The sequence below is a fragment of the Oncorhynchus nerka genome, linkage group LG13 (genome assembly GCF_034236695.1).
Source record: "Oncorhynchus nerka isolate Pitt River linkage group LG13, Oner_Uvic_2.0, whole genome shotgun sequence".
In the NCBI taxonomy this organism is placed as follows: Eukaryota; Metazoa; Chordata; class Actinopteri; order Salmoniformes; family Salmonidae; genus Oncorhynchus; species Oncorhynchus nerka.
Genome location: NC_088408.1, coordinates 10,231,826 through 10,255,362, shown reverse-complemented (window position 1 = coordinate 10,255,362; position 23,537 = coordinate 10,231,826). Strand labels below are relative to the sequence as shown.

The window sequence follows — 23,537 nt, the reverse complement described above, 5'->3', positions numbered from 1 at the left end:
GGCTACCCTGCCGCCCAACTTAGTCAGGAAGCAGAGAAGAATACACGGTTTAAGAACAGCTGAATCGATGCCTAAAATAGGTCAAAACTGTGTTTTAAATGTTTTTTTATTCAACGGCCCAAAGACTGACATAATAATAGTACTGTAGTAAAAAAAGTAAGCAGACTAAAAGATCGATATGCCCATGTGTAGTAAACATATGAGTGAAACGCCTGTCGAGTACTTACCTCAAGGACACTCCAGGACAACCACACCTGAGTGTACAGGGCGAATGTGTGTCTGTCCGTCAGTCATATTATCATGATACTGTACCCACCTAGTTGCGCATCTTACAGTCAGTCAGTAAAGAGCCATGTCATTTTTGCACCCTGTCCTGTGACGAACAAACGCCAAACCATTGTTTGATGTAGATGGTGAACCGTGTGACTGGGTGACATCTAGCGGCAGAGAGATGGTACTGCAGCGTGTCATTGAAAAGCCGAGAGAAAACGGGCTCCATTTTGTGTCCTTCTCGCAGTAAAAGCAGCAAGACAATCCCTCCGAAGGAAGGAAAAAACCCAACACTAAGGTATATTAACAATTGTAAAAATTTTAAATGGACGAAAACTAATTTTAACAGCATTATTGCACTAGTATTGCCAGTGGGGAAACAATGTTTTAACAAGCTAGTTAGGTGTGATTATCTTGCGTTTGCAAAATGCAATCACAAGGCCCCCCCCTAAAAATGCACAATGTCTGTGTCGCAGCTCACGTTAAGGTCACAATAAACGCTCGGTTTTAAAACCTCTCCGGGATGAGTATACGCGGTTTATCACGTTTTAGGCATCTAAAATAGTGTATACTTAAAAAAAAAATGTATACTCCTAATTTGTGTACTATTTATAATTCTAGTTAGCTAAAATTGCTAATGTTGTGGGTGTAGCATTTAACTACGCAGAAAATATTTATGGTGTCTTTTGAGTTTCTTACAACATTCCTTCCACATAGTGGGTGTTTTTTTTTGTTTTGTTTTTTTTGTTTCAAAACGTGTCATTTTAGGGAATTATTTTAAAATGATACATTTGATTTACTCTGTTTTCGGATAGACATCTTTTACAGGCAGAATGAGTGGCTGCCGCATATTTGTCGGCCGGTTGAACCCGTCCGCCAGAGAGAAGGACGTAGAGAGATTCTTCAAAGGATACGGCCGCATCCGAGACATCGACCTCAAGAGGGGCTTTGGTTTTGTGGTAAAGTACACACACACACACCTACACCATGTAATTTCACACTGCGTTGTTCTTAGCCCCAGGTTAAGGAGGCAGTTAGGTCTTGGCTAAGTGCAGTGTGGACTTGCATACAGGTTTTAGTTTTTGGGGGTCAGTATACACACCATGAGGCACATATCTGAACCCTCAATTATGACCTCTACTTACTAGATAATTGATACCATAAGCTAGTTGCATGGTTTAGAAAACCTTGTAGACAGGAGGTCTGAATGTTATAGTCTGTTCTGCAGGAGTTTGATGATCCTAGGGATGCTGAGGATGCAGTTTATGAGTTGGACGGCAAGGAGCTCTGCAATGAGAGGTAAAGCAGCATCTCTGTTCATGGTGGACATTTACACATCACCACGTTGGCTCACATATCAATAAATAGTCCTGGGTTATTATAACAGCATTCCATAACCTGTTCTGTGTCTTAAGGCCTCTTCTTTTCTCTCTCTCTCTGTCTCTCTCTCTCTCTCTCTCTCTCTCTCTCTCTCTCTCTCTCTCTCTCTCTCTCTCTCTCTCTCTCTCTCTCTCTCTCTCTCTCTCTCTCTCTCTCTCTCTCTCTCTCTCTCTCTCTCTCTCTCTGTCTCTCTCTCTCTCTGTCTCTCTCTCTCTCTCTCTCTCTCTCTGTCTCTCTCTCTCTCTCTCTCTCTCTCTCTCTCTCTCTGTCTCTCTCTCTCTCTGTCTCTCTCTCTCTCTGTCTCTCTCTCTCTCTCTCTGTCTCTCTCTCTCTCTCTCTCTCTCTCTCTCTCTCTCTCTCTCTCTCTCTCTCTCTCTCTCTCTCTCTCTCTCTCTCTCTCTCTCTCTCTCTCTCTCTCTCTCTCTCTCTCTCTCTCTCTCTCTCTCTCTCTCTGTCTCTCTCTCTCTCTCTCTCTCAGGGTGACCATTGAGCATGCTCGTGTGCGCCTGCGTGGTGGGCGAGGACGTGGTGGTGACAGAGGGGGAGGAGGAGGAGGCCGCTTCCCAGATCGCTATGGCCGTGGCTCCCAGGATAGTCGGAGGTACATGGACTTAAATATTATCAGCTAGCCTCTCTTACAATTCTCAGTGTGGACTACCCACACTAGTCGCTAAACAAATAGATTTCAGAAGACCGTACAGTCCCTTTTTTACAAGAGGAAATTTTAGACAAAATATCCCCAAGGAGAGAGAAAAAAAACATTATTAAACCAACTTCAAAACTCTGCTTTCTGTGTTTGGCTTTCATGGTTTGTTTGTTCATCCCCTGAGGCACGCATACACAATGTAAATGCATACATACGGGGGCATGCATATATCAGGTGATAGAAATATCGACGCCGGTACCAGAATTTAAAAATAAAAAGTATGTTTTAATAATACTTTCCTGTGGATATTTTGTCTCAAATTTCCATAAGGACCAACCAACCAAGTGGACCACCGGCAGAGTAAGTTCAAAGGACAGTTTATTCAACATTCTGTCTACACAAGGCACCTTTCGGGAAATGTGCAATGGATATAAATCAACGTAATCTAGGAGGTCAGTAAACTATCAGCTCAGTGGGAGGGGCAACACTGTTCTTTGTCATTGACTCTAATCCCGGTGGTACTATTTGATATTTCTAGTCAAAATCATGGGTCTGAATATAGAAAATCTGAATAGGCGTGTCGATCTAGGGTCTGTTAAGGATGTTAAACTATAATGAATGGACAATGGGAAACTGATCCTAGATCAGCACTTGAGGTGCTTGTGTTCTCTCTCTCTCCCACTACAACAAAAAGTAATAGGCTACTAGTCAGGATGAACTCCAAGCTTCAGCTAGAAGGACGGAACTAGCTGTGGATGACTCACCAATGGGTTTTTAGCCCACTGTTATGGAACCACGGTTCTAGATTATCTGCAAGGTTTTCATACTTTTCTCTCTCTCCCGCCACAGTAGGAACCCTCCTCCGATGCGTACGGAGAACCGCCTCATCGTGGAGAACCTGTCATCTCGCGTCAGCTGGCAGGTGAGTTCCTTACGTGGGCGTGTCTGCTCATCTACCGTACCTGCCTGTTAGTAACAACACCAGGTGCTGAGTAATCAGAGGGAGAAAGTGCCAATGCTCAGCTTTATACCTTATCTTCACTAGTAATGATCTCAAGGCAACTGCCTGGTTCACTCCAGGTAAAGAAGTTCAGTCATGTTTTTTTCCTACGTTTATTGGAGAGAATGTAATAATATTTTAATGGGCTGACAGCACATGCATATGCAAATCAGCAGCACTAGCCAAATGTGTTGTTGGTCTCATTTCTCCTTTACAAGTGATTTGAACTATAAGAGGCTATGTACTGAGAGCCCATCTAGCTCTTTACTGCACCTAAAGAATACGGTTTGATTAGATACAAAAGAGAGGGAAAAACAAAACTAATTTGTCTTGTTTATTTATTTTATTTTAACCAATTCTTCACCCCTTTATTTGCCAGCCTGACTGTTGTGTCGTATGGACGAGAGCGCTTCTTATGGTGGAGTTAACCCAATCAGGGTCCCTCTCTCTGGGTTGAGCCATGTCGTGCCAGCCAGAGTGCCTGTCGGCCTACTCCTAGTTGGTATCCTCCTGCTGGTCGTATGAGTGCTCCCTCGCTTGGTTGGGGGTGAGGTCCCACTACCCACTCTGCTCTAGAAGCACTGGCGTGGCCGGCGACCACTTCGCTCGCACTCGCTGCCCCCCCCCCGGTGGTGGGGGGGTTCAACGGCGGGAGCGCTGTGCTGACAGAGAGGGAGAAATCGCAAACAGAGAGGCAGATGGGCAGAAAGAGAGGAAAGAGAGTCGATGAAGGTGTTGATGGTGGCTGGCGTGTTGGCCTGATCGATGGTGGTTCGTAAATTTGAGAGGCTTCAATCGATCCATACAACCCCCTCCCCACAACCCCCTCCCCTCACCCCCCCTCCGTGTGCTGTGATTCCGTCCGCACATCGTGAGCGGTGCCCAGAGGTGGATAAAAATCTGCTGAGCGAGGTCAAGGTTGGATGACGAGGTGCGATCAAGGTGGTTATGATGGTATGGTGGACTAGGAGAGTCTGCTGCGGCCCGCTCCAAGGGGGGTCTCAGGTATTGGTTTCCTCTCTTCCTCTGTACTGAGCCTGAGAGGGGGGAGGGGCGGGGTGCCGAGCCCTAGACATGGTACCCGTCCCAGGCGTTAGGGGGCAGGGAGCCCTGTGCCCTCGGCTCCTAGCTAGCAAGAGACAACCTTATTCAACATGCTGCTCAACACTGCTCCTATACATTCAGTATGTTCTATTTGAACTGTTCTATATAGTTGTTTAAAGTGAGTGGGGTCCAAGAATATACTTTTAATTCAAAAGATTATATTTTTTATATCAACCTGACATCTTTTTGTCTTTTTTTATCTTCCTCCATTTTACAGACCCAATTTAGAGTTTTTTTTATGTACTTCCGGGAAGATTTTTATTCACATTTCCTTTTGCCAGGCTCTTTTCGCTGCGAAGGAGTTTCTTAAGGAAGTGTGTGACATTTTCCAAACCGTTTCTGTCCATTTGGCTTGTCCCGTACATCAACATGCACACAGACACCTAACTGGTAAATGGAACAACTACTTTAACACAATGACTTTGGACCAGGCAGCTAGTAATTCTGCTGTGATCTCTTGAGGTTCTTGGACCCCTCTCGTCGTCTCTGTTAGTCTCTGTAGTTCCTCCTATGATATCTAACCTTTTTTTTCTTCTCTCGTTGGTGAATATGATACATTATGATGACAGTGTTGTCCTGTTCCGGTCCTAACTTGGCCTGTCGTTGTGTAGGACCTGAAGGATTTCATGAGACAGGCTGGGGAAGTCACGTTTGCGGATGCCCATCGCCCCAAGCTCAACGAAGGGTAAGAATAATAAAATACTGTTCTTTCTATACCTTGTAAGCTATGTGTAAACTAGCCAACATCCACATACTCCTAAAACGTTTTACATTCAACCCACCACGTCAGTTGTATTCCACTGACCTGTTGTTGTCGTGTCGGTCTTCAGGGTGGTTGAGTTCGCTTCTTACAGCGACCTGAAAAACGCCCTTGAGAAGCTGTCTGGCAAGGAGATCAATGGAAGGAAAATCAAGCTGATCGAGGCAGCTAAGAAGAGGTGAGTGGTCTTGAGAAAAAGCCCTTCTAGATGTTTCTACTAGTGTTTCCTCTAAGGAACTGAGGCCGGCAGTGTCAGTAAATTGATGATACGGTTGGTTTCACCGTTTCCCCTCTTCCTCTTCCTCCAGGGGTTCCAGGAGTCGTTCCCGTTCTGAGAGCTCTTCTCGTTCTCGCTCTCGTAACCGGTCCCCGTCCCGCTCCAGGACCCCTCGTCGTTCCAGGTCCCACTCCCCCAAAGCCCGCTCCCCCAAGAGGGACTACAAACGCTCTCGTTCTCGTTCCCACAGCGGCTCCCCAGCGCCCCGTGCTACTGCCCCTGGCTCCCCACCCCCGAGGGCCAAAGAGACCTCTTCCTCCTCCTCTAAACGGCCCTCTAAGCCCAGCAAGTCTGCGTCCCCCCACTCCCCTCCCCCTGCACAGCGTGCGCCTTCCAGGTCTCCTTCCAGGTCTCGTGGCTCTCGCTCTCCGTCTACGGACAGCCGCCACTGAGTACTGAGAACACCTAGCGCAGGAGTATACACGTTTTAAAATAAACACACACCTCGTACATAAATACTCACATTCAGACAAAACAGGACAGGGCAGGAACTGTTTTACCCAGCGGTTCTTGCCTGGTGTCCCTGTATTTTCCCCTCCATGTTTCCTCCCTCCCTCCGCTCTTCTCTTCTGACATAGCTGATCTTTGACCTACTTTTGTATGGTGAGTGTTCTCGGTAAAAGTGTGGCCATTGTGTTCACAGCAAGAAGGGCTTCGTTTTCAATTTGAGCATCACGTCTAAAACCTTCTGGGGGTTTTGGTTCGTATTTTTATTTGTAATAATGGATGTAATTCTTGGTAAGGTATTACATTATATATTTTTTATCATTCAACGCTCGTGTGGCGACTCCCCCCTCTACCGGATTTTGTTTGTCAGCTCTGATATCATGAGCTGTTGAGAATTCAAGTCCCGTTCCATGATGGCTATGAATGTGATTGGCTAAGGTTTTGGGTCGAACCATTCTGATCTCAGTGTAGGGTTCTTTTTTTTGGGGGGGGGGGGATTTGATTAGTTTTATGCTGTGATTTATTTGATTGAACTTCATTCTTCTTTTTGGGGGGGGGTGTATCAGATTGTGATCTGTTTTTTTTGTGGCGGCAATAAAGGTCCTCGTTTAAGACGTCTGGTGAAAACATTGTGGCCGGCTGCGTTATTATTTAACCCGTTTGTATTGAAGGTTTTAACGGAGTGGTTGTCTGTTTCTATAAAGCATTATACACGTTTCCTTTCACAAGGTAATGAAGCGTCGACACAACCTAGAGAATAGTTTGGAAACTAACTATTTTTAATGCTAAATGAAGTCTTTTTTTCTTTTTTTCTCTCTCTCCGTGTTCAATATGAGGGTTGTAATTTGTACTTTAATTGAAAAAGAACAAGACACAGCAAACGACAAATGAAAACAGTTTTAAATAAAGCGTCCCAAGACATTTTGTATGTCAGAACTTGAGAATAAAAGTTAAACTTCCACAAAGAGTTGTGCCACTGTTTGTAAAATGTTCTTAGTCATGGTTTTAGATTATATTTTTATTGTTTGAAACGTTCAGTATTAAAACGTCACTTTTTATTACAATGTTTTCTTTAGCTTGTACACACAGACATACTGCACTAGCTTGCCTTGATCATAAATACACGTGTAGTACAGACAGTACGTACTTTTAATTACCAATTTCATTCCGGAAATGTGTCATACAAGTAGTCAATTGGCGCAATCGCTCCACCTGTTCAAAACGACAGCAGCCGTGCCTCAGCATCAATGGAGACTCTGATTGTAAATGCAGTTACTGGGGGTGTTTTCAAGTCGACTGTACATATCGTAGTGGTTCATGGTAAATTTAATTTTAATTTGACCTTTATTTAACCAGGCAAGTCAGTTAAGAACACATTCTTATTTTCAATGACGGCCTAGGAACAGTGGGTTAACTGCCTGTTCAGGGGCAGAACGACAGATTTGTACCTTGTCAGCTCGGGGGTTTGAACTTGCAACCTTCCGGTTACTAGTCCAACGCTCTAACCACTAGGGTACGCTGCCGCCCCAATAATCAGACTGATGTGATTGTTTCTGGATGCTCAGAGAGAAATACTGGTCATTCGGAGAGAAATACGGATCATTCGGAGAGAAATACGGATCATTCGGAGAGAAATACGGATCATTCGGAGAGAAATACTGATCATTCAGAGCATGAATTCCGGAACATTCTGTGACCGTTAGGGATCCCTGTTAGTTCAGCCGAAGCAGCAGCCACTCTGCCTGGGCTACAAAAACATTAAGGCACTTACATGATAAAACAGTACATCATAGTTACATTCTGCATTGTACATATGTTGTGTATAATACCACCATACAACAATATAACAATGTGCATATGCATGTGTCTCTTCACAGTCCCCGCTGTTCTACAATATGTATTTTTACCTGTTTTTAAATCTAATTTTACTGCTTGCATCAGTTACCTGATGTGGAATAGAGTTCCATGTAGTCATGGCTCTATGTAGTACTGTGGAATAGAGTTCCATGTAGTCATGGCTCTATGTAGTACTGTGGAATAGAGTTCCATGTAGTCATGGCTCTATGTAGTACTGTGGAATAGAGTTCCATGTAGTCATGGCTCTGTAGTACTGTGGAATAGAGTTCCATGTAGTCATGGCTCTATGTAGTACTGTGCACCTCCCATAGTCTGTTCTGGACTTGGGGACTGTGAAGAGACCTCTGGTGGCATGTCTTGTGGGGTATGTATGGGTGTCAGAGCTGTGTGCCAGTAGTTTAGACAGACAACTTCTAGCCTTGATTTTCACTCTTGATACCATATCTACAGTCTTTCACCTTTTAATGTGTATAGTGTTACATACTAGGTGTTGTCCAATGAATTCCTGTATTCACTCCGGCTTCAAATCAGGGTTGATTGGAAAAAGCTGTTCAAAAGAGATAATGCATGTCTTTGTAGGCCATGCAGCCAAATTGTGTCAAGTTTTTAATATTTGTTTCCACTGAACATGCCATTCAAATAAAGGCATTTTAATGAATTATATGAATAGTACCTTGGATCTCAGTGCATTCAGCTTGTCAACACTTCTTACAAAAACAAGTAGTAATGAAGTCTCTGCTCCACTTTGAATCATGAGAGATTGACATGCAAATTATTGTTATCTCTCCGTGTACATATAAGGGCCAGCCGTGCTGCCCTGTTCTGAGAAAAATTACAATGGTCTAAGTCCCTTTTGTGGCACATAACCACACGACTGAACAATAGTCCAGGTGTGACAAAAATAGGGCCTGTAGGACTTGCCTTGTTGATAGTGTTGTTAAGAAGGCAGAACAGCGCTTTATTATGGACAGACTCCTCACCATCTTAGCTACTAATGCATCATTATGATTTGACCATGACAGTTTACAATCCAGGGTTACTCCAAGCAGTTTAGTCACCTCAGCTTGCTCATTTTCCACATTATTTATTACAAGATAAAGTTGAGGTTTAGGTTTTAGTGAATGATTTGTCCCAAACACAATGGTTTTAGTTTAGGAAATATTTATGACTAACTTATTCCTTGCCACCCATTCCGAAACTAACTGCAGCTCTTTGTTAACTGTTAGTCATTTCAGTCGCTGTAGTAGCTGACCGTGTGTAGTGTCTGCATCATCTGCATACATAAACACACTGGCTTTACTCAAAACTAGTGGCATGTCGTTAAAGATTTTTAAAAGTAAGGGGCCTAGACAGCTGCCCTGGGGAATTCCTGATTTTACCTGGATTATGTTGGAGAAGCTTCTATTAAAGAACACCCTCTGTGTTCTGTTAGACAGGTAACTCTTTATCCACATTATAGCAGAGGGTGTAAAGCCATAATACAAGTTTACCCAGTAGCAGACTATGGTCGATAATGTCAAAATCCGCACTGAAGTCTAACAAGACAGCTCCCACAATCTTTTTATCATCAATTTCTCTCAATCAATCATCAGTCATTTGTGTAAGTGCTGTGCTTGTTGAGTGTCTTCCCTATAGGCGTGCTGAAAGTCTGTTGTCAATTTGTTTACTTTAAAATAATGTTGTAACTGGCCGCGACCGGGAGGTCCGTGGGGCAAAGCACAATTGGCATCGTCCGGGTTGGGGAGGGTTTGGCCGGTAGGGATAACCTTGTCTCATTGCGCACCAGTGACTCCTGTGGCGGGCCGGGCGCAGTGCGGAATTACTTTTGCTTCCTTCATTTTCAATCCAAGTTGTCAGAGCCCCGATGGCTTGTCATTGTTGGTAGACAACAATCATTTGTTCACCTCTTCCACACTCACTTTACGGAATTCAAAATTACAATGCTTGTCTTTCATCATTTGGTCACTTATACTTGGATGTGTAGTGTTCTACACCTGCATTGCTTGCTGTTTGGGGTTTTAGGCTGGGTTTCTGTACAGCACTTTGAGATATCAGCTGATGTACGAAGGGCTATATAAATTGATTTGATTTGATTTAGTGTCAGCGTTTGCTCTGAATTCTATCTGATCAAATGGCCACATCGCTGGGCTGGCTGGCTTCCTCTAACTTCACTGCCTCGTACACCCGCTTCTCTGTGGGGGGGAGAGAGAGAAAGGAGGACAGTTAGAGCTAGGGAGGAGCAGTGGTGTAAATGATAAAATACTTTGAAGTACTACTTAAGTAGTTTTTCGTGGGTATCTATACTTTAGTATTTATATTTTGTACAACTTTTACTTCACTACATTCCTAAATAAAATCATGTACTTTCTACTCCATACATTTTCCCTGACACCCAAAATTACTCGTTACATTTTGAATGGTTAGCAGGACAAGAAAACGGTCTAATTCACACATTTATCAAAACGTGGTCAGGCCTCCTGGGTGGTGCAGTGGTCTAAGGCAGCTGTGCCACCAGAGATTCTGGGTTCAAGCTAAAAGGCTCTGTTGCAGCCGGCTGCAACCAGGAGGCCCGTGGGGCGGCGCACAATTGGCCCAGGGTCGTCTGGATTAGGGAGGGATATCCTTGTCTCATCGTGCACTAGCGACTCCTGTGTCGGGCCGGGCGCAGTGCACGCTGACCAGGTCGCTAGGTGTACGGTGTTTCCTCCGACACGTTGGTGCGGCTGGCTTCCGGGTTGGATGTGCATTGTGTCAAAAAGCAGTGCGGCTTGGTTGGGTTGTGTTTCGGAGGACGCATGGCTCTCGACCTTCGCCTCTCCCGAGTCCGTACGGGAGTTGCAGCGATGAGACAAGACTGTAACTACCAATTGGGGAGAAAAAAGGGGTAAAATAAAAAAAGAGAACAAACACATGGTCATCCCTACTGCCTGAGAATATCCCTGGTCATCCCTACTGCCTGAGAACATCCCTGGTCATCCCTACTGCCTGAGAACATCCCTGGTCATCCCTACTGCCTGAGAACATCCCTGGTCATCCCTACTGCCTGAGAACATCCCTGGTCATCCCTACTGCCTGAGAACATCCCTGGTCATCTCTACTGCCTGAGAACATCCCTGGTCATCCCTACTGCCTGAGAACATCCCTGGTCATCCCTACTGCCTGAGAACATCCCTGGTCATCCCTACTGCCTGAGAACATCCCTGGTGTTCTCATCACTACTACCTGAGAATATCCCTGGTCATCCCTACTGCCTGAGAACATCCCTGGTCATCCCTACTGCCTGAGAACATCCCTGGTCATCCCTACTGCCTGAGAACATCCCTGGTCATCTCTACTGCCCGAGAACATCCCTGGTGTTCTCATCACTACTACCTGAGAAAATATCCCTGGTCATCCCTACTGCCTGAGAACATCCCTGGTCATCCCTACTGCCTGAGAACATCCCTGGTCATCTCTACTGCCTGAGAACATCCCTGGTCATCTCTACTGCCAGAGAACATCCCTGGTCATCTCTACTGCCAGAGAACATCCCTGGTCATCCCTACTGCCTGAGAACATCCCTGGTCATCCCTACTGCCTGAGAACATCCCGGGTCATCTCTACTGCCTGAGAACATCCCTGGTCATCCCTACTGCCTGAGAACATCCCTGGTCATCCCTACTGCCTGAGAACATCCCTGGTGTTCTCATCCCTACTGCCTCTGATCTGGTGGACTCACTAAACAGAGAACATCCCTGGTCATCCATACTGCCTCTGATCTGGTGGATCACTAAACAGAGAACATCCGTGGTCATCCATACTGCCTCTGATCTGGTGGACTCACTAAACAGAGAACATCCCTGGTCATCCCTACTGCCTGAGAACATCCCTGGTGTTCTCATCCCTACTGCCTCTGATCTGGTGGATGACTAAACAGAGAACATCCCTGGTCATCCCTACTGCCTGAGAACATCCCTGGTGTTCTCATCCCTACTGCCTCTGATCTGGTGGATCACTAAACAGAGAACATCCCTGGTCATCCCTACTGCCTCTGATCTGGAGGACTCACTAAACAGAGAACATACCTCGTCATCCCTACTGCCTTTGATCTGGTGGATCACTAAACAGAGAACATCCCTGGTCATCCCTACTGTCTCTGATCTGGTGGACTCACTAAACAGAGAACATCCCTGGTCATCCCTACTGCCTTTGATCTGGTGGATCACTAAACAGAGAACATCCCTGGTCATCCCTACTGTCTCTGATCTGGAGGACTCACTAAACAGAGAACATCCGTGGTCATCCCTACTGCCTCTGATCTGGTGGACTCACTAAACAGAGAACATCCCTGGTCATCTCTACTGCCTCTGATCTGGTGGACTCACTAAACAGAGAACATCCCTGGTCATCTCTACTGCCTCTGATCTGACTAAACAGAGAACATCCCTGGTCATCTCTACTGCCTCTGATCTGGTGGACTCACTAAACAGAGAACATCCCTGGTCATCTCTACTGCCTTTGATCTGGTGGATCACTAAACAGAGAACATCCCTGGTCATCTCTACTGTCTCTGATCTGGAGGACTCACTAAACAGAGAACATCCCTGGTCATCCCTACTGCCTCTGATCTGGTGGACTCACTAAACAGAGAACATCCCTGGTCATCCCTACTGCCTCTGATCTGGTGGACTCACTAAACAGAGAACATCCCTGGTCATCCCTACTGCCTTTGATCTGGTGGATCACTAAACAGAGAACATCCGTGGTCATCCATACTGCCTCTGATCTGGTGGACTCACTAAACAGAGAACATCCCTGGTCATCCCTACTGCCTGAGAACATCCCTGGTGTTCTCATCCATACTGCCTCTGATCTGGTGGATGACTAAACAGAGAACATCCCTGGTCATCCCTACTGCCTGAGAACATCCCTGGTGTTCTCATCCCTACTGCCTCTGATCTGGTGGATCACTAAACAGAGAACATCCCTGGTCATCTCTACTGTCTCTGATCTGGTGGACTCACTAAACAGAGAACATCCCTGGTCATCCCTACTGTCTCTGGTCTGGTGGACTCACTAAACAGAGAACATCCCTGGTCATCTCTACTGTCTCTGATCTGGTGGACTCACTAAACAGAGAACATCCCTGGTCATCTCTACTGTCTCTGATCTGGAGGACTCACTAAACAGAGAACATCCCTGGTCATCCCTACTGCCTCTGATCTGGTGGACTCACTAAACAGAGAACATCCCTGGTCATCCCTACTGCCCCTGATCTGGAGGACTCACTAAACAGAGAACATCCCTCGTCATCCCTACTGCCTTTGATCTGGTGTATCACTAAACAGAGAACATCCCTAGTCATCCCTACTGCCACTGATCTGGGGGACTCACTAAACAGAGAACATCCCTGGTCATCTCTACTGCCTTTGATCTGGTGGATCACTAAACAGAGAACATCCGTGGTCATCTCTACTGCCTCTGATCTGGTGGACTCACTAAACAGAGAACATCCCTGGTCATCTCTACTGCCTCTGATCTGGTGGACTCACTAAACAGAGAACATCCCTGGTCATCTCTACTGCCTCTGATCTGGTGGACTCACTAAACAGAGAACATCCCTGGTCATCTCTACTGCCACTGATCTGGTGGACTCACTAAACAGAGAACATCCCTGGTCATCTCTACTGCCTCTGATCTGGTGGACTCACTAAACAGAGAACATCCCTGGTCATCCCTACTGCCTTTGATCTGGTGGATCACTAAACACAAATGCATATTTTGTAAATTATGTCTGAGTGTGGGAGTGCGCAGCTGACTATCCATGCATTTTAAAAACAAGACAATAGTGCCATCTGCTATGCTTAAAAGAAGGAATGTGAAATTATTTTACTTTTGAAATGTAAGTATATTTTAGTAATTTACATTTACTTTTGATAAATACGTATATTTAAAACCAAATACTTTTAGACTTTTACTCAAGTAGTATTTTACTGGGTTACTTTTACTTGAGTAACTTTCTATTCCTTTGCACCCCATTATTTTTATTTCTACTTCGCACATTCTTCCACTGCAAATCTACCATTCCAGTGTTTTACTTGCTATATTGTATTTACTTTGCCACCATGTCCTTTTTTTGCCTTTACCTCCCTTATCTCACCTCATTTGCTCACATCGTATATAGACTTGTTTCTACTGTATTATTGACTGTATGTTTGTTTTACTCCATGTGTAACTCTGTGTCGTTGTATCTGTCGAACTGCTTTGCTTTATCTTGGCCAGGTCGCAATTGTAAATGAGAACTTGTTCTCAACTTGCCTACCTGGTTAAATAAAGGTGAAATAAATAAATACATTTTTTTTAAATCATAAAACACCTCAGAGTGCTGGTCTAGGATCAGTTTGGCCTTCTAACAAAATAAAGAATAAGACTGGGGATACCTGATCTTAGATCAGTACTCCTCCTCTGAGACACTTTATGATTACATCAGTTTTGTCATCACAAGGGACCTGATGTCCAGGTCTCAGACTAGATGTTTTTTGTAACTGTATCTCATTCAAAGACAAGGGTCAGTCAAGCCCACCTTTCTTTGTTGTTTTAAAGAACCTCTGGTGAACCCAGAAGAGGGCGATGAGCAGTAAGGCCTCTCCCACTTGGAACACTATGTAGACCATAGGGAAGAGGTAGAGCGGACCAATCACATCGGGAGGGAACGCCACCTTCAAAATGGTGGAACACAGCTGGATGTTCTGACATCCCGTCTCCATGGCGATGGTCCTCTGCCCCCTGAGGAATGAAGGAAGGATGTCCAAATAAGGATTTGATTGCTTGACATTGAATTCTAGCTGAGGTATATGAGTTTCTTTCCTCCAAGCATTTAGCATTAGAAATCTACTGAGCTGGAATATACTTTTACTAGAGGAATAGAAAGATACGTTGTTTTTTTTTACTATAGAAAAACTTCACATGCAATCTATCAACATAATTATAATCCTGATCTTCACCATCATGGTAATCCTCATCCTAATCTTCATCAATATCATATTTTACCTTCAACATCATCCTCATCACCATGACTTACGATCTGTTGACTCCGAACAGGTATGAAAGGATGTATCCTAAAGAGTAGCCAATGAGGGGCATGAGGGCAGCAGTGGCCATTAGTTGAGGGGACAGGACGGTCAGCATCACATTTATTGTTCCTCTGGTCACGCTGGCCAATAAGACGATCACTACCATGGATATCAACAGGAAGGACAGACCGATCTGAAGAGCAGGAGGACATTCAGCCACGAACTGTATATTATTATTCATTTATGCTGGGCTGTCTAAAACAACCTGTATGTTTTTAATGTTTTGAACTTTTAACCCTTTACCAGATTTGTGTTTTTCAACAAGATTGTAAATCTGTAAACCTAACTACCCAGTTGAAGATATTACTCAAAAGCTAGCCTCGAAGCCCTCCAGGCTTCCCTAAAACAGGAAGGGAGTTTCCCTAAAACTCCTCCAAGGAAGGCATGACAACGACATGATTTTGGAGGTATGGCAACGCGAGACTACCCAAAACGCAGACCATTATCGGTCATACCTTGGTAATGGTCTTGGAGTACTGCGGCCTGTAGTAGTTGATGAGGATGCCGATGACACAAGGGAACAGAGTCATGACCAGGGCCAGAGTGATGCCAGCGTAGGGGACAGCACTCTCCATGTTGGAGAAGCCCTGGCAGTATAGGTAGAGGAGCAGTGGCATCATACCCAGGGCTAGAACTGAAGAGCAGGTAGTCATCACAATACTGAGGAGGAAAAGAGGGAGAAAGAGAGAAGGAGAGAGATCTTTATTTAACTAGGCAAGTCAGTTAAGAACACATTCTTATTTTCAATGACGGCCTGGGAACAGTGGGTTAACTGCCTGTTCAGGGGCAGAACGACAGATTTGTACCTTGTCAGCTCGGGGGTTTGAACTCGCAACCTTCCGGTTACTAGTCCAACGCTCTAACCACTAGGCTACCCTGCCGCCCCTCCACTCTAACCACTAGGCTACCTGCCGCCCCTCCACTCTAACCACTAGGCTACCCTGCCGCCCCTCCACTCTAACCACTAGGCTACCCTGCCGCCCCTCCACTCTAACCACTAGGCTACGCTGCCGCCCCTCCACTCTAACCACTAGGCTACGCTGCCGCCCCTCCACTCTAACCACTAGGCTACCTGCCGCCCTCCACTGTAACCACTAGGCTACCCTGCCGCCCTCCACTCTAACCACTAGGCTACCCTGCCGCCCCTCCACTCTAACCACTAGGCTACCCTGCCGCCCTCCACTCTAACCACTAGGCTACCCTGCCGCCCTCCACTCTAACCACTAGGCTACCCTGCCGCCCCTCCACTCTAACCACTAGGCTACGCTGCCGCCCTCCACTCTAACCACTAGGCTACCCTGCCGCCCCTCCACTCTAACCACTAGGCTACCCTGCCGCCCTCCACTCTAACCACTAGGCCACCCTGCCGCCCCTCCACTCTAACCACTAGGCTACCCTGCCGCCCTCCACTCTAACCACTAGGCTACCCTGCCGCCCCTCCACTCTAACCACTAGGCTACGCTGCCGCCCCTCCACTCTAACCACTAGGCTACCCTGCCGCCCCTCCACTCTAACCCCTAGGCTACCCTGCCGCCCCTCCACTCTAACCACTAGGCTACGCTGCCGCCCCTCCACTCTAACCACTAAGCTACGCTGCCGCCCATCCACTCTAACCACTAGGACCGTATCTTGATACCATGTCTTGTTTTGAGATGTTTTGAATAATGACATATCTAATCCTAATATGGCAATACATTCACTAGTTAACTAACCAAACAACTGTAACCATGTTTTTTCTGAGACTCATTGTGCAAATGTAGTTATGTTTTCAATAAACATTTGGAGACTAACTAAAGTCAGCAATCTAAGCCAAACCCCATCTGTTTTGTCCTATACTTCTGCAAGCATCTGTTTTGTCCTATACTTCTGCAAGCATCTGTTTTGTCCTATACTTCTGCAAGCATCTGTTTTGTCCTATACTTCTGCAAGCATCTGTTTTGTCCTATACTTCTGCAAGCATCTGTTTTGTCCTATACTTCTGCAAGCATCTGTTTTGTCCTATACTTCTGCAAGCATCTGTTTTGTCCTATACTTCTGCAAGCATCTGTTTTGTCCTATACTTCTGCAAGCATCTGTTTTGTTGCTAAACAACCAACTACAGTCATTCCGGTTGTTCTGTTATCTAGTTTGTCTTTTTCTGTGGATAATGTTATACTTAAAAAAAAAAAACAGTAAGAAAAATATCTGAAATCTGAATCTATTTGTCCTATATCCTGACAGACAGCACTCGTGTATATGTCTTCTCTGCACACATAAACAAGAGACTAGTGTGAGTCAAATATTTGGCAGTTGGCATTATTAATAATTAACAGTAGGCAAGTCCTTGAGACAGTGTTCATTCAGATGATACCTTACAGGGGTAGTTAGAGGAGTAAAATCTCCTCTGCATCTCTAGGTATCGTGTACTAATAAAGGTTTCCAGGTACGTTGTGAAACCGAAGGGGTTAATGACCGACCAGGTGGTTAAAACGAGGGTGAAAGGTGTGACGCGGTATCTGATGACGTTGATTAATATCTATGATAATTATGTTAAGGTCTTGGACGGGTAGTGTCCAATAGAGGAGTTCGGGATCTGCCAGTTCAAACTAAAACATGGGATGGAATTCATTCATGGGATGGATGGGGTGTCTGATGGTGGAATTCATTAATGGGATGGATGGGGTGCCTAATGGTGGAATTCATTCATGGGATGGATGGGGTGTCTGATGGTGGAATTCATGGGTCTCGACCCCGCCCTGTGCAACTGGGTACTGGACTTCCTGACGGGCCGCCCCCAGGTGGTGAGGGTAGGCAACAACATCTCCTCCCCGCTGATCCTCAACACGGGGGCCCCACAAGGGTGCGTTCTGAGCCCTCTCCTGTACTCCCTGTTCACCCACGACTGCGTGGCCACGCACGCCTCCAACTCAATCATCAAGTTTGTGGACGACACAACAGTGGTAGGCTTGATTACCAACAACGACGAGACGGCCTACAGGGAGGAGATGAGGGCCCTCGGAGTGTGGTGTCAGGAAAATAACCTCACACTCAACGTCAACAAAACTAAGGAGATGATTGTGGACTTCAGGAAACAGCAGAGGGAACACCCCCCTATCCACATCGATGGAACAGTAGTGGAGAGGGTAGCAAGTTTTAAGTTCCTCTGCATACACGTCACAGACAAACTGAATTGGTCCACTCACACTGACAGCGTCGTGAAGAAGGCGCAGCAGCGCCTCTTCAACCTCAGGAGGCTGAAGAAATTCGGCTTGTCACCAAAAGCACTCACAAACTTCTACAGATGCACAATCGAGAGCATCCTGGCGGGCTGTATCACCGCCTGGTACGGCAACTGCTCCGCCCTCAACCGTAAGGCTCTCCAGAGGGTAGTGAGGTCTGCACAACGCATCACCGGGGGCAAACTACCTGCCCTCCAGGACACCTACACCACCCGATGTTACAGGAAGGCCATAAAGATCATCAAGGACATCAACCACCCGAACCACTGCCTGTTCACCCCGCTATCATCCAGAAGGCGAGGTCAGTACAGGTGCATCAAAGCTGGGACCGAGAGACTGAAAAACAGCTTCTATCTCAAGGCCATCAGACTGTTAAACAGCCACCACTAACATTGAGTGGCTGCTGCCAACACACTGTCATTGACACTGACCCAACTCCAGCCACTTTAATAATGGGAATTGATGGGAAATGATGTAAATATATCACTAGCCACTTTAAACAATGCTACCTTATATAATGTTACTTACCCTACATTATTCATCTCATATGCATACGTATATACTGTACTCTACATCATTGACTGCATCCTTATGTAATACATGTATCACTAGCCACTTTAACTATGCCACTTTGTTTACTTTGTCTACATACTCATCTCATATGTATATACTGTACTCGATACCATCTACTGTATGCTGCTCTGAACCATCACTCATTCATATATCCTTATGTACATATTCTTTATCCCCTTACACTGTGTATAAGACAGTAGTTTCGGAATTGTTAGTTAGATTACTTGTTGGTTATCACTGCATTGTCGGAACTAGAAGCACAAGCATTTCGCTACACTCGCATTAACATCTGCTAACCATGTGTATGTGACAAATAAAATTTGATTTGATTTGATTCATGGGATGGATGGGGTGTCTGATGGTGGAATTCATTAATGGGATGGATGGGGTGTCTGATGGTGGAATTCATTAATGGGATGGATGGGGTGTCTGATGGTGGAATTCATTCATGGGATGGATGGGGTGTCTGATGGTGGAATTCATTCATATAATAGTTTTATGATCTGGGTCAGGGATCATCAACTAGATTCAGCCACGGGCTATTTTTTCTTAAGTGGATGGTCAGGTGACCGGAATGTATAGTAAGACACCAATAAGAAGAAGAGACTTGGGCCAAGAAACACGAACAATGGACATTAGACCGGTGGAAATCTGTCCTTTGGTCTGACGAGTCCAAATTTGAGATTTTTGATTCCAACCGCTGTGTCTTTGTGAGACGCAGAGTAGGTGAACGGATGATCTCAGCATGTGTGGTTACCACTGTGAAGCCCGGAGGAGGAGGTGTGATGGTGTGGGAGTGCTTTGCTTGTGACACTGTCAGCATGGCTACCACAGCATTCTGCAGCGATACGCCATCCCATCTGGTTTGCACTTATCATTTGTTTTTCAACAGGACAATGACCCAACACACCTCCAGGCTGTGTAAGGGCTATTTGACGAAAAAGGAGAGTGATGGAGTGCTGCATCAGATGACCTGGCCTCCACAATCACCCAAACTCAATCCATTTGAGATGGTTTGGGATGAGTTGGACCGCAGAGTGAAGGAAAAGCAGCCAATAAGTGCTCAGCATATGTGGGAACTCCTTCAAGACTGTTGGAAAAGCATTCCTCATGAAGCTGGTTGAGAGAATGCCAAGAGTGTGCAAAGCTGTCATCAAGGCAAAGGGTGGCTATTTCGAAGAATCTCAAATATAAATATATTTAGATTTGTTTAACACTTTTCTTGGTTACTACATGATTTCATATGTGTTATTTTATAGTTCAAATGTCTTCACTATTATTCTACAATAAAGAAAAACCCTTGAATGAGTAGGTGTGTCTAAACCTTTGACTGGTACTGTATATACATTATAATTACTGGGGAAGCATAAAACCACCCATGAGACAAATTCGTCCCATAGGCCGCCAATTAGGGGATCTTGATCTAGGTCGATGTAAGCCAGTTCAGCTGTACTAACAGGCTAATTACCCAGGCATGAATGTAGATCTGAGAACAGGCTAATTACCAAGGCATGAATGTAGGTCTGAGAACAGACTAATTACCAAGGCATGAATGTAGATCTGAGAACAGGCTAATTACCAAGGCATGAATGTAGGTCTGAGAACAGGCTAATTACCAAGGCATGAATGTAGATCTGAGAACAGGCTAATTACCAAGGCATGAATGTAGATCTGAGAACAGGCTAATTACCAAGGCATGAATGTAGATCTGAGAACAGGGTGATTACCAAGGGTTTTCTAATCAATTATCCTTTCAAAATGATAAACTTGGATTAGCTAACACAATGTGCCATTGGAACACAGGAGTGATGGTTGCTGATAATGGTCCTCTGTACGCCTATGTAGATATTCCATTAAAAATCTGCCGTTTCCAGCTACAATAGTCATTTAGAACATTAACAATGTCTACACTGTATTTCTGATTAATTTGATGTTATTTTAATGGACAAAAAATGTTGCTTTTCTTTCAAAAACAAGGACATTTCTAAGTGACCCCAAACTTTTGAATGGTAGTGTATGTAAAATGAGATGTAGTTACCAGGAATATGTCAAATTTGGGGAACAGTCAGTGACTAATGAGACCAGTCTTTAGGGTGGAGACCCAGTCAGAAACAAGATGATTTTCACCTGAACGTTAATGCCACACTGTGATAACGGGAAAATTTGGAGGAGAATAGATCAAAGTGTATAGAGGGTCATGTGAATAGTTAAGAATGTTGTCTACCTGAGGTGCACGTCTCCCTTCAGTGCCAGGGCCAGTATATTGGAGATGTTTCCCCCTGGACAGCATCCACAGATCAGCACCGCTACAGCCTCAATCGGCCCCAGCTGTAACACCTGAAGACACAGGACAGGACACACACCTGAGGCTACACTGAACAGCTTGGCATAGTCCTGTCCTGTCATTCCTGAAGGCCTGGGAGCCAGACTGTAAAACGCCAAGACAGCTATGGAAACTAATAACCTGAGCCAATGAGAAATACTAGCCTTAGACAATGAGAAATACTAGCCTGAGCCAATGAGAAATACTAGCCTGAGCCAATGAGAAATACTAGCCTGAGCCAATGAGTAATACAAGCCTGAGCCAATGAGAAATACTAACCTGAGCCAATGAGAAATACTATCCTGAGCCAATGAGAAATACTAGCCTGAGCCAATGAGAAATGCTAGCCTTAGACAATGAGAAATACTAGCCTGAGCCAATGAGAAATACTAGCCTGAGCCAATGAGAAATACTAGCCTGAGCCAATGAGAAATACTAGCCTTAGACAATGAGAAATACTAGCCTGAGCCAATGAGAAATACTAGCCTGAGCCAATGAGAAATACTAGCCTGAGCCAATGAGAAATACTAGCCTGAGCCAATGAGAAATACTAGCCTGAGCCAATGAGAAATACTAACCTGAGCCAATGAGAAATGCTAACCTTAGCCAATGAGAAATACTGGCCTGAGCCAATGAGTAATACCAGCCTGAGCCAATGAGAAATACTAACCTGAGCCAATGAGAAATACTATCCTGAGCCAATGAGAAATACTAGCCTGAGCCAATGAGAAATGCTAGCCTTAGACAATGAGAAATACTAGCCTGAGCCAATGAGAAATACTAGCCTGAGCCAATGAGAAATACTAGCCTGAGCCAATGAGAAATACTAGCCTGAGCCAATGAGAAATACTAGCCTTAGACAATGAGAAATACTAGCCTGAGCCAATGAGAAATACTAGCCTGAGCCAATGAGAAATACTAGCCTGAGCCAATGAGAAATACTAGCCTGAGCCAATGAGAAATACTAGCCTGAGCCAATGAGAAATACTAGCCTGAGCCAATGAGAAATACTAGCCTGAGCCAATGAGAAATGCTAACCTTAGCCAATGAGAAATACTAGCCTGAGCCAATGAGTAATACCAGCCTGAGCCAATGAGAAATACTAACCTGAGCCAATGAGAAATACTATCCTGAGCCAATGAGAAATACTAGCCTGAGCCAATGAGAAATGCTAGCCTTAGACAATGAGAAATACTAGCCTGAGCCAATGAGAAATACTAGCCTGAGCCAATGAGAAATACTAGCCTGAGCCAATGAGAAATACTAGCCTGAGCCAATGAGAAATACTAGCCTTAGACAATGAGAAATACTAGCCTGAGCCAATGAGAAATACTAGCCTGAGCCAATGAGAAATACTAGCCTGAGCCAATGAGAAATACTAGCCTGAGCCAATGAGAAATACTAGCCTGAGCCAATGAGAAATACTAACCTGAGCCAATGAGAAATACTAGCCTGAGCCAATGAGAAATACTAACCTGAGCCAATGAGAAATACTAGCCTGAGCCAATGAGTAATACTAACCTGAGCCAATGAGAAATACTAACCTGAGCCAATGAGAAATACTAGCCTGAGCCAATGAGAAATACTAGCCTGAGCCAATGAGAAATGCTAACCTTAGCCAATGAGAAATACTAGCCTGAGCCAATGAGAAATACTAGCCTTAGCCAATGAGAAATACTAGCCTGAGCCAATGAGAAATGCTAACCGTAGCCAATGAGAGATACTAACCTTAGCCAATGAGAAGGCAGTGAGGGGCATTACTCCGAACTGGGCCACCACTGCGATGACTACTCCTTTAGGTTTCAGGATGTGGGTCTATAGAAATAGATTAATAACAATATTAAATGTTATGAATATAATATTTCATTTGTATACATTTCATAAACCTTAAAACTGCTTTAATCAAAAAAAAACATCAAAGAAAGACAATGAAATTAACCACAAAAAGTCTGAAACAACCAGAAACTAGATATGAACACCATCATGAGAATCACCTTGATCTTGGACACCTCCATGGTACAGCCCAGTGAAACCATGGTGATGAAGAGGGCTACTATGGTGGTGAAGCTGATGGTGTGGTCTATTATGGGTGGCAGGGGGGGGAAGTGGGTTGGTGTGATGTTGAAAAGTAAACTGTCATTGGACGCCAGGTACTGATAAGAGAACACCCCCATGGCGGTGTCAATGGTATCTTCCATTTGTATCTTCTTCTCTGGTTGGAGCCTTTGACAGAGAGAGAAGGGGGTGATTCTATTTGGCAAAAATCCTTCAAATTCCAGTCCCTTGTCCTTAAAATACTATTGACTAAACCATTGCTTGCAGCATACTAGTCTAGCCTGTCTTGTAAATATAAAATGAAAGATTTACAGCAGGTAATACTCACATTCTGTATCTCACTATCTCCTCGTTAATGATCTGTTTTTGAATGCTGTTTGTTGCTTCTGCATGAGTTATGCAGGCAGTTTCATGTCTTCAGCTTGAATCTCTGTGACATTCAGAGACAGTACCGCCTTTTGCCTTTGCTTTCCCACCTCAAAGCATTATGCCCCTTTGGCTTTGATGCCCAGCTG

General features: G+C 44.8%; 2 protein-coding genes across 4 annotated transcripts; one reads left to right on the top strand and one right to left on the bottom strand.

Moving 5' to 3' along the window:
* The first annotated feature begins 460 nt into the window (after nt 1-460).
* srsf5b (serine and arginine rich splicing factor 5b) lies at nt 461-8,402 on the top strand. Of its 3 annotated transcripts, none has more exons than XM_065026187.1 (9): nt 461-568; nt 1,086-1,229; nt 1,499-1,569; nt 2,129-2,251; nt 2,627-2,656; nt 3,146-3,218; nt 5,012-5,085; nt 5,231-5,338; nt 5,478-8,402. In XM_065026187.1, exons 2-9 carry the CDS (start codon nt 1,104-1,106, stop codon nt 5,827-5,829), a joined length of 957 nt encoding a protein of 318 aa, XP_064882259.1. In that variant the 5' UTR covers nt 461-568; nt 1,086-1,103; the 3' UTR covers nt 5,830-8,402. The 3 variants fall into 3 exon arrangements, with proteins under 3 accessions (XP_064882259.1, XP_064882258.1, XP_064882260.1); XM_065026186.1 differs by having other exon boundaries at nt 462-568; nt 5,469-8,402; XM_065026188.1 differs by lacking the exon at nt 2,627-2,656 and having other exon boundaries at nt 462-568; nt 5,469-8,402.
* A 1,466-nt stretch (nt 8,403-9,868) lies between these two features.
* Nucleotides 9,869-23,165, bottom strand: LOC115120423 (hepatic sodium/bile acid cotransporter-like). The gene is made up of 7 exons (XM_065026097.1): nt 22,962-23,165; nt 22,696-22,782; nt 20,869-20,981; nt 15,309-15,513; nt 14,802-14,986; nt 14,304-14,506; nt 9,869-9,933 (listed from the first exon to the last, which is right to left on the bottom strand). Exons 1-7 carry the CDS (start codon nt 23,163-23,165, stop codon nt 9,869-9,871), a joined length of 1,062 nt encoding a protein of 353 aa, XP_064882169.1.
* Between the last annotated feature and the right edge of the window lie 372 nt (nt 23,166-23,537).

Coding starts and splice junctions, on each gene's coding strand:
- srsf5b (XM_065026186.1), top strand. CDS start 1,104: ATGAGTGGCTGCCGCATATTTGTCGGCCGGTTGAACCCGTCCGCCAGA. Junction 1,230..1,498: donor AGAGGGGCTTTGGTTTTGTG/GTAAAGTACACA, acceptor TCTGTTCTGCAG/GAGTTTGATGATCCTAGGGA. Junction 1,570..2,128: donor AAGGAGCTCTGCAATGAGAG/GTAAAGCAGCAT, acceptor TCTCTCTCTCAG/GGTGACCATTGAGCATGCTC.
- LOC115120423 (XM_065026097.1), bottom strand. CDS start 23,165: ATGGAAGATACCATTGACACCGCCATGGGGGTGTTCTCTTATCAGTAC. Junction 20,982..22,695: donor CTGCCTTCTCATTGGCTAAG/GTTAGTATCTCT, acceptor CTGTGTCTTCAG/GTGTTACAGCTGGGGCCGAT. Junction 14,507..14,801: donor CTGTTCGGAGTCAACAGATC/GTAAGTCATGGT, acceptor TTCATTCCTCAG/GGGGCAGAGGACCATCGCCA.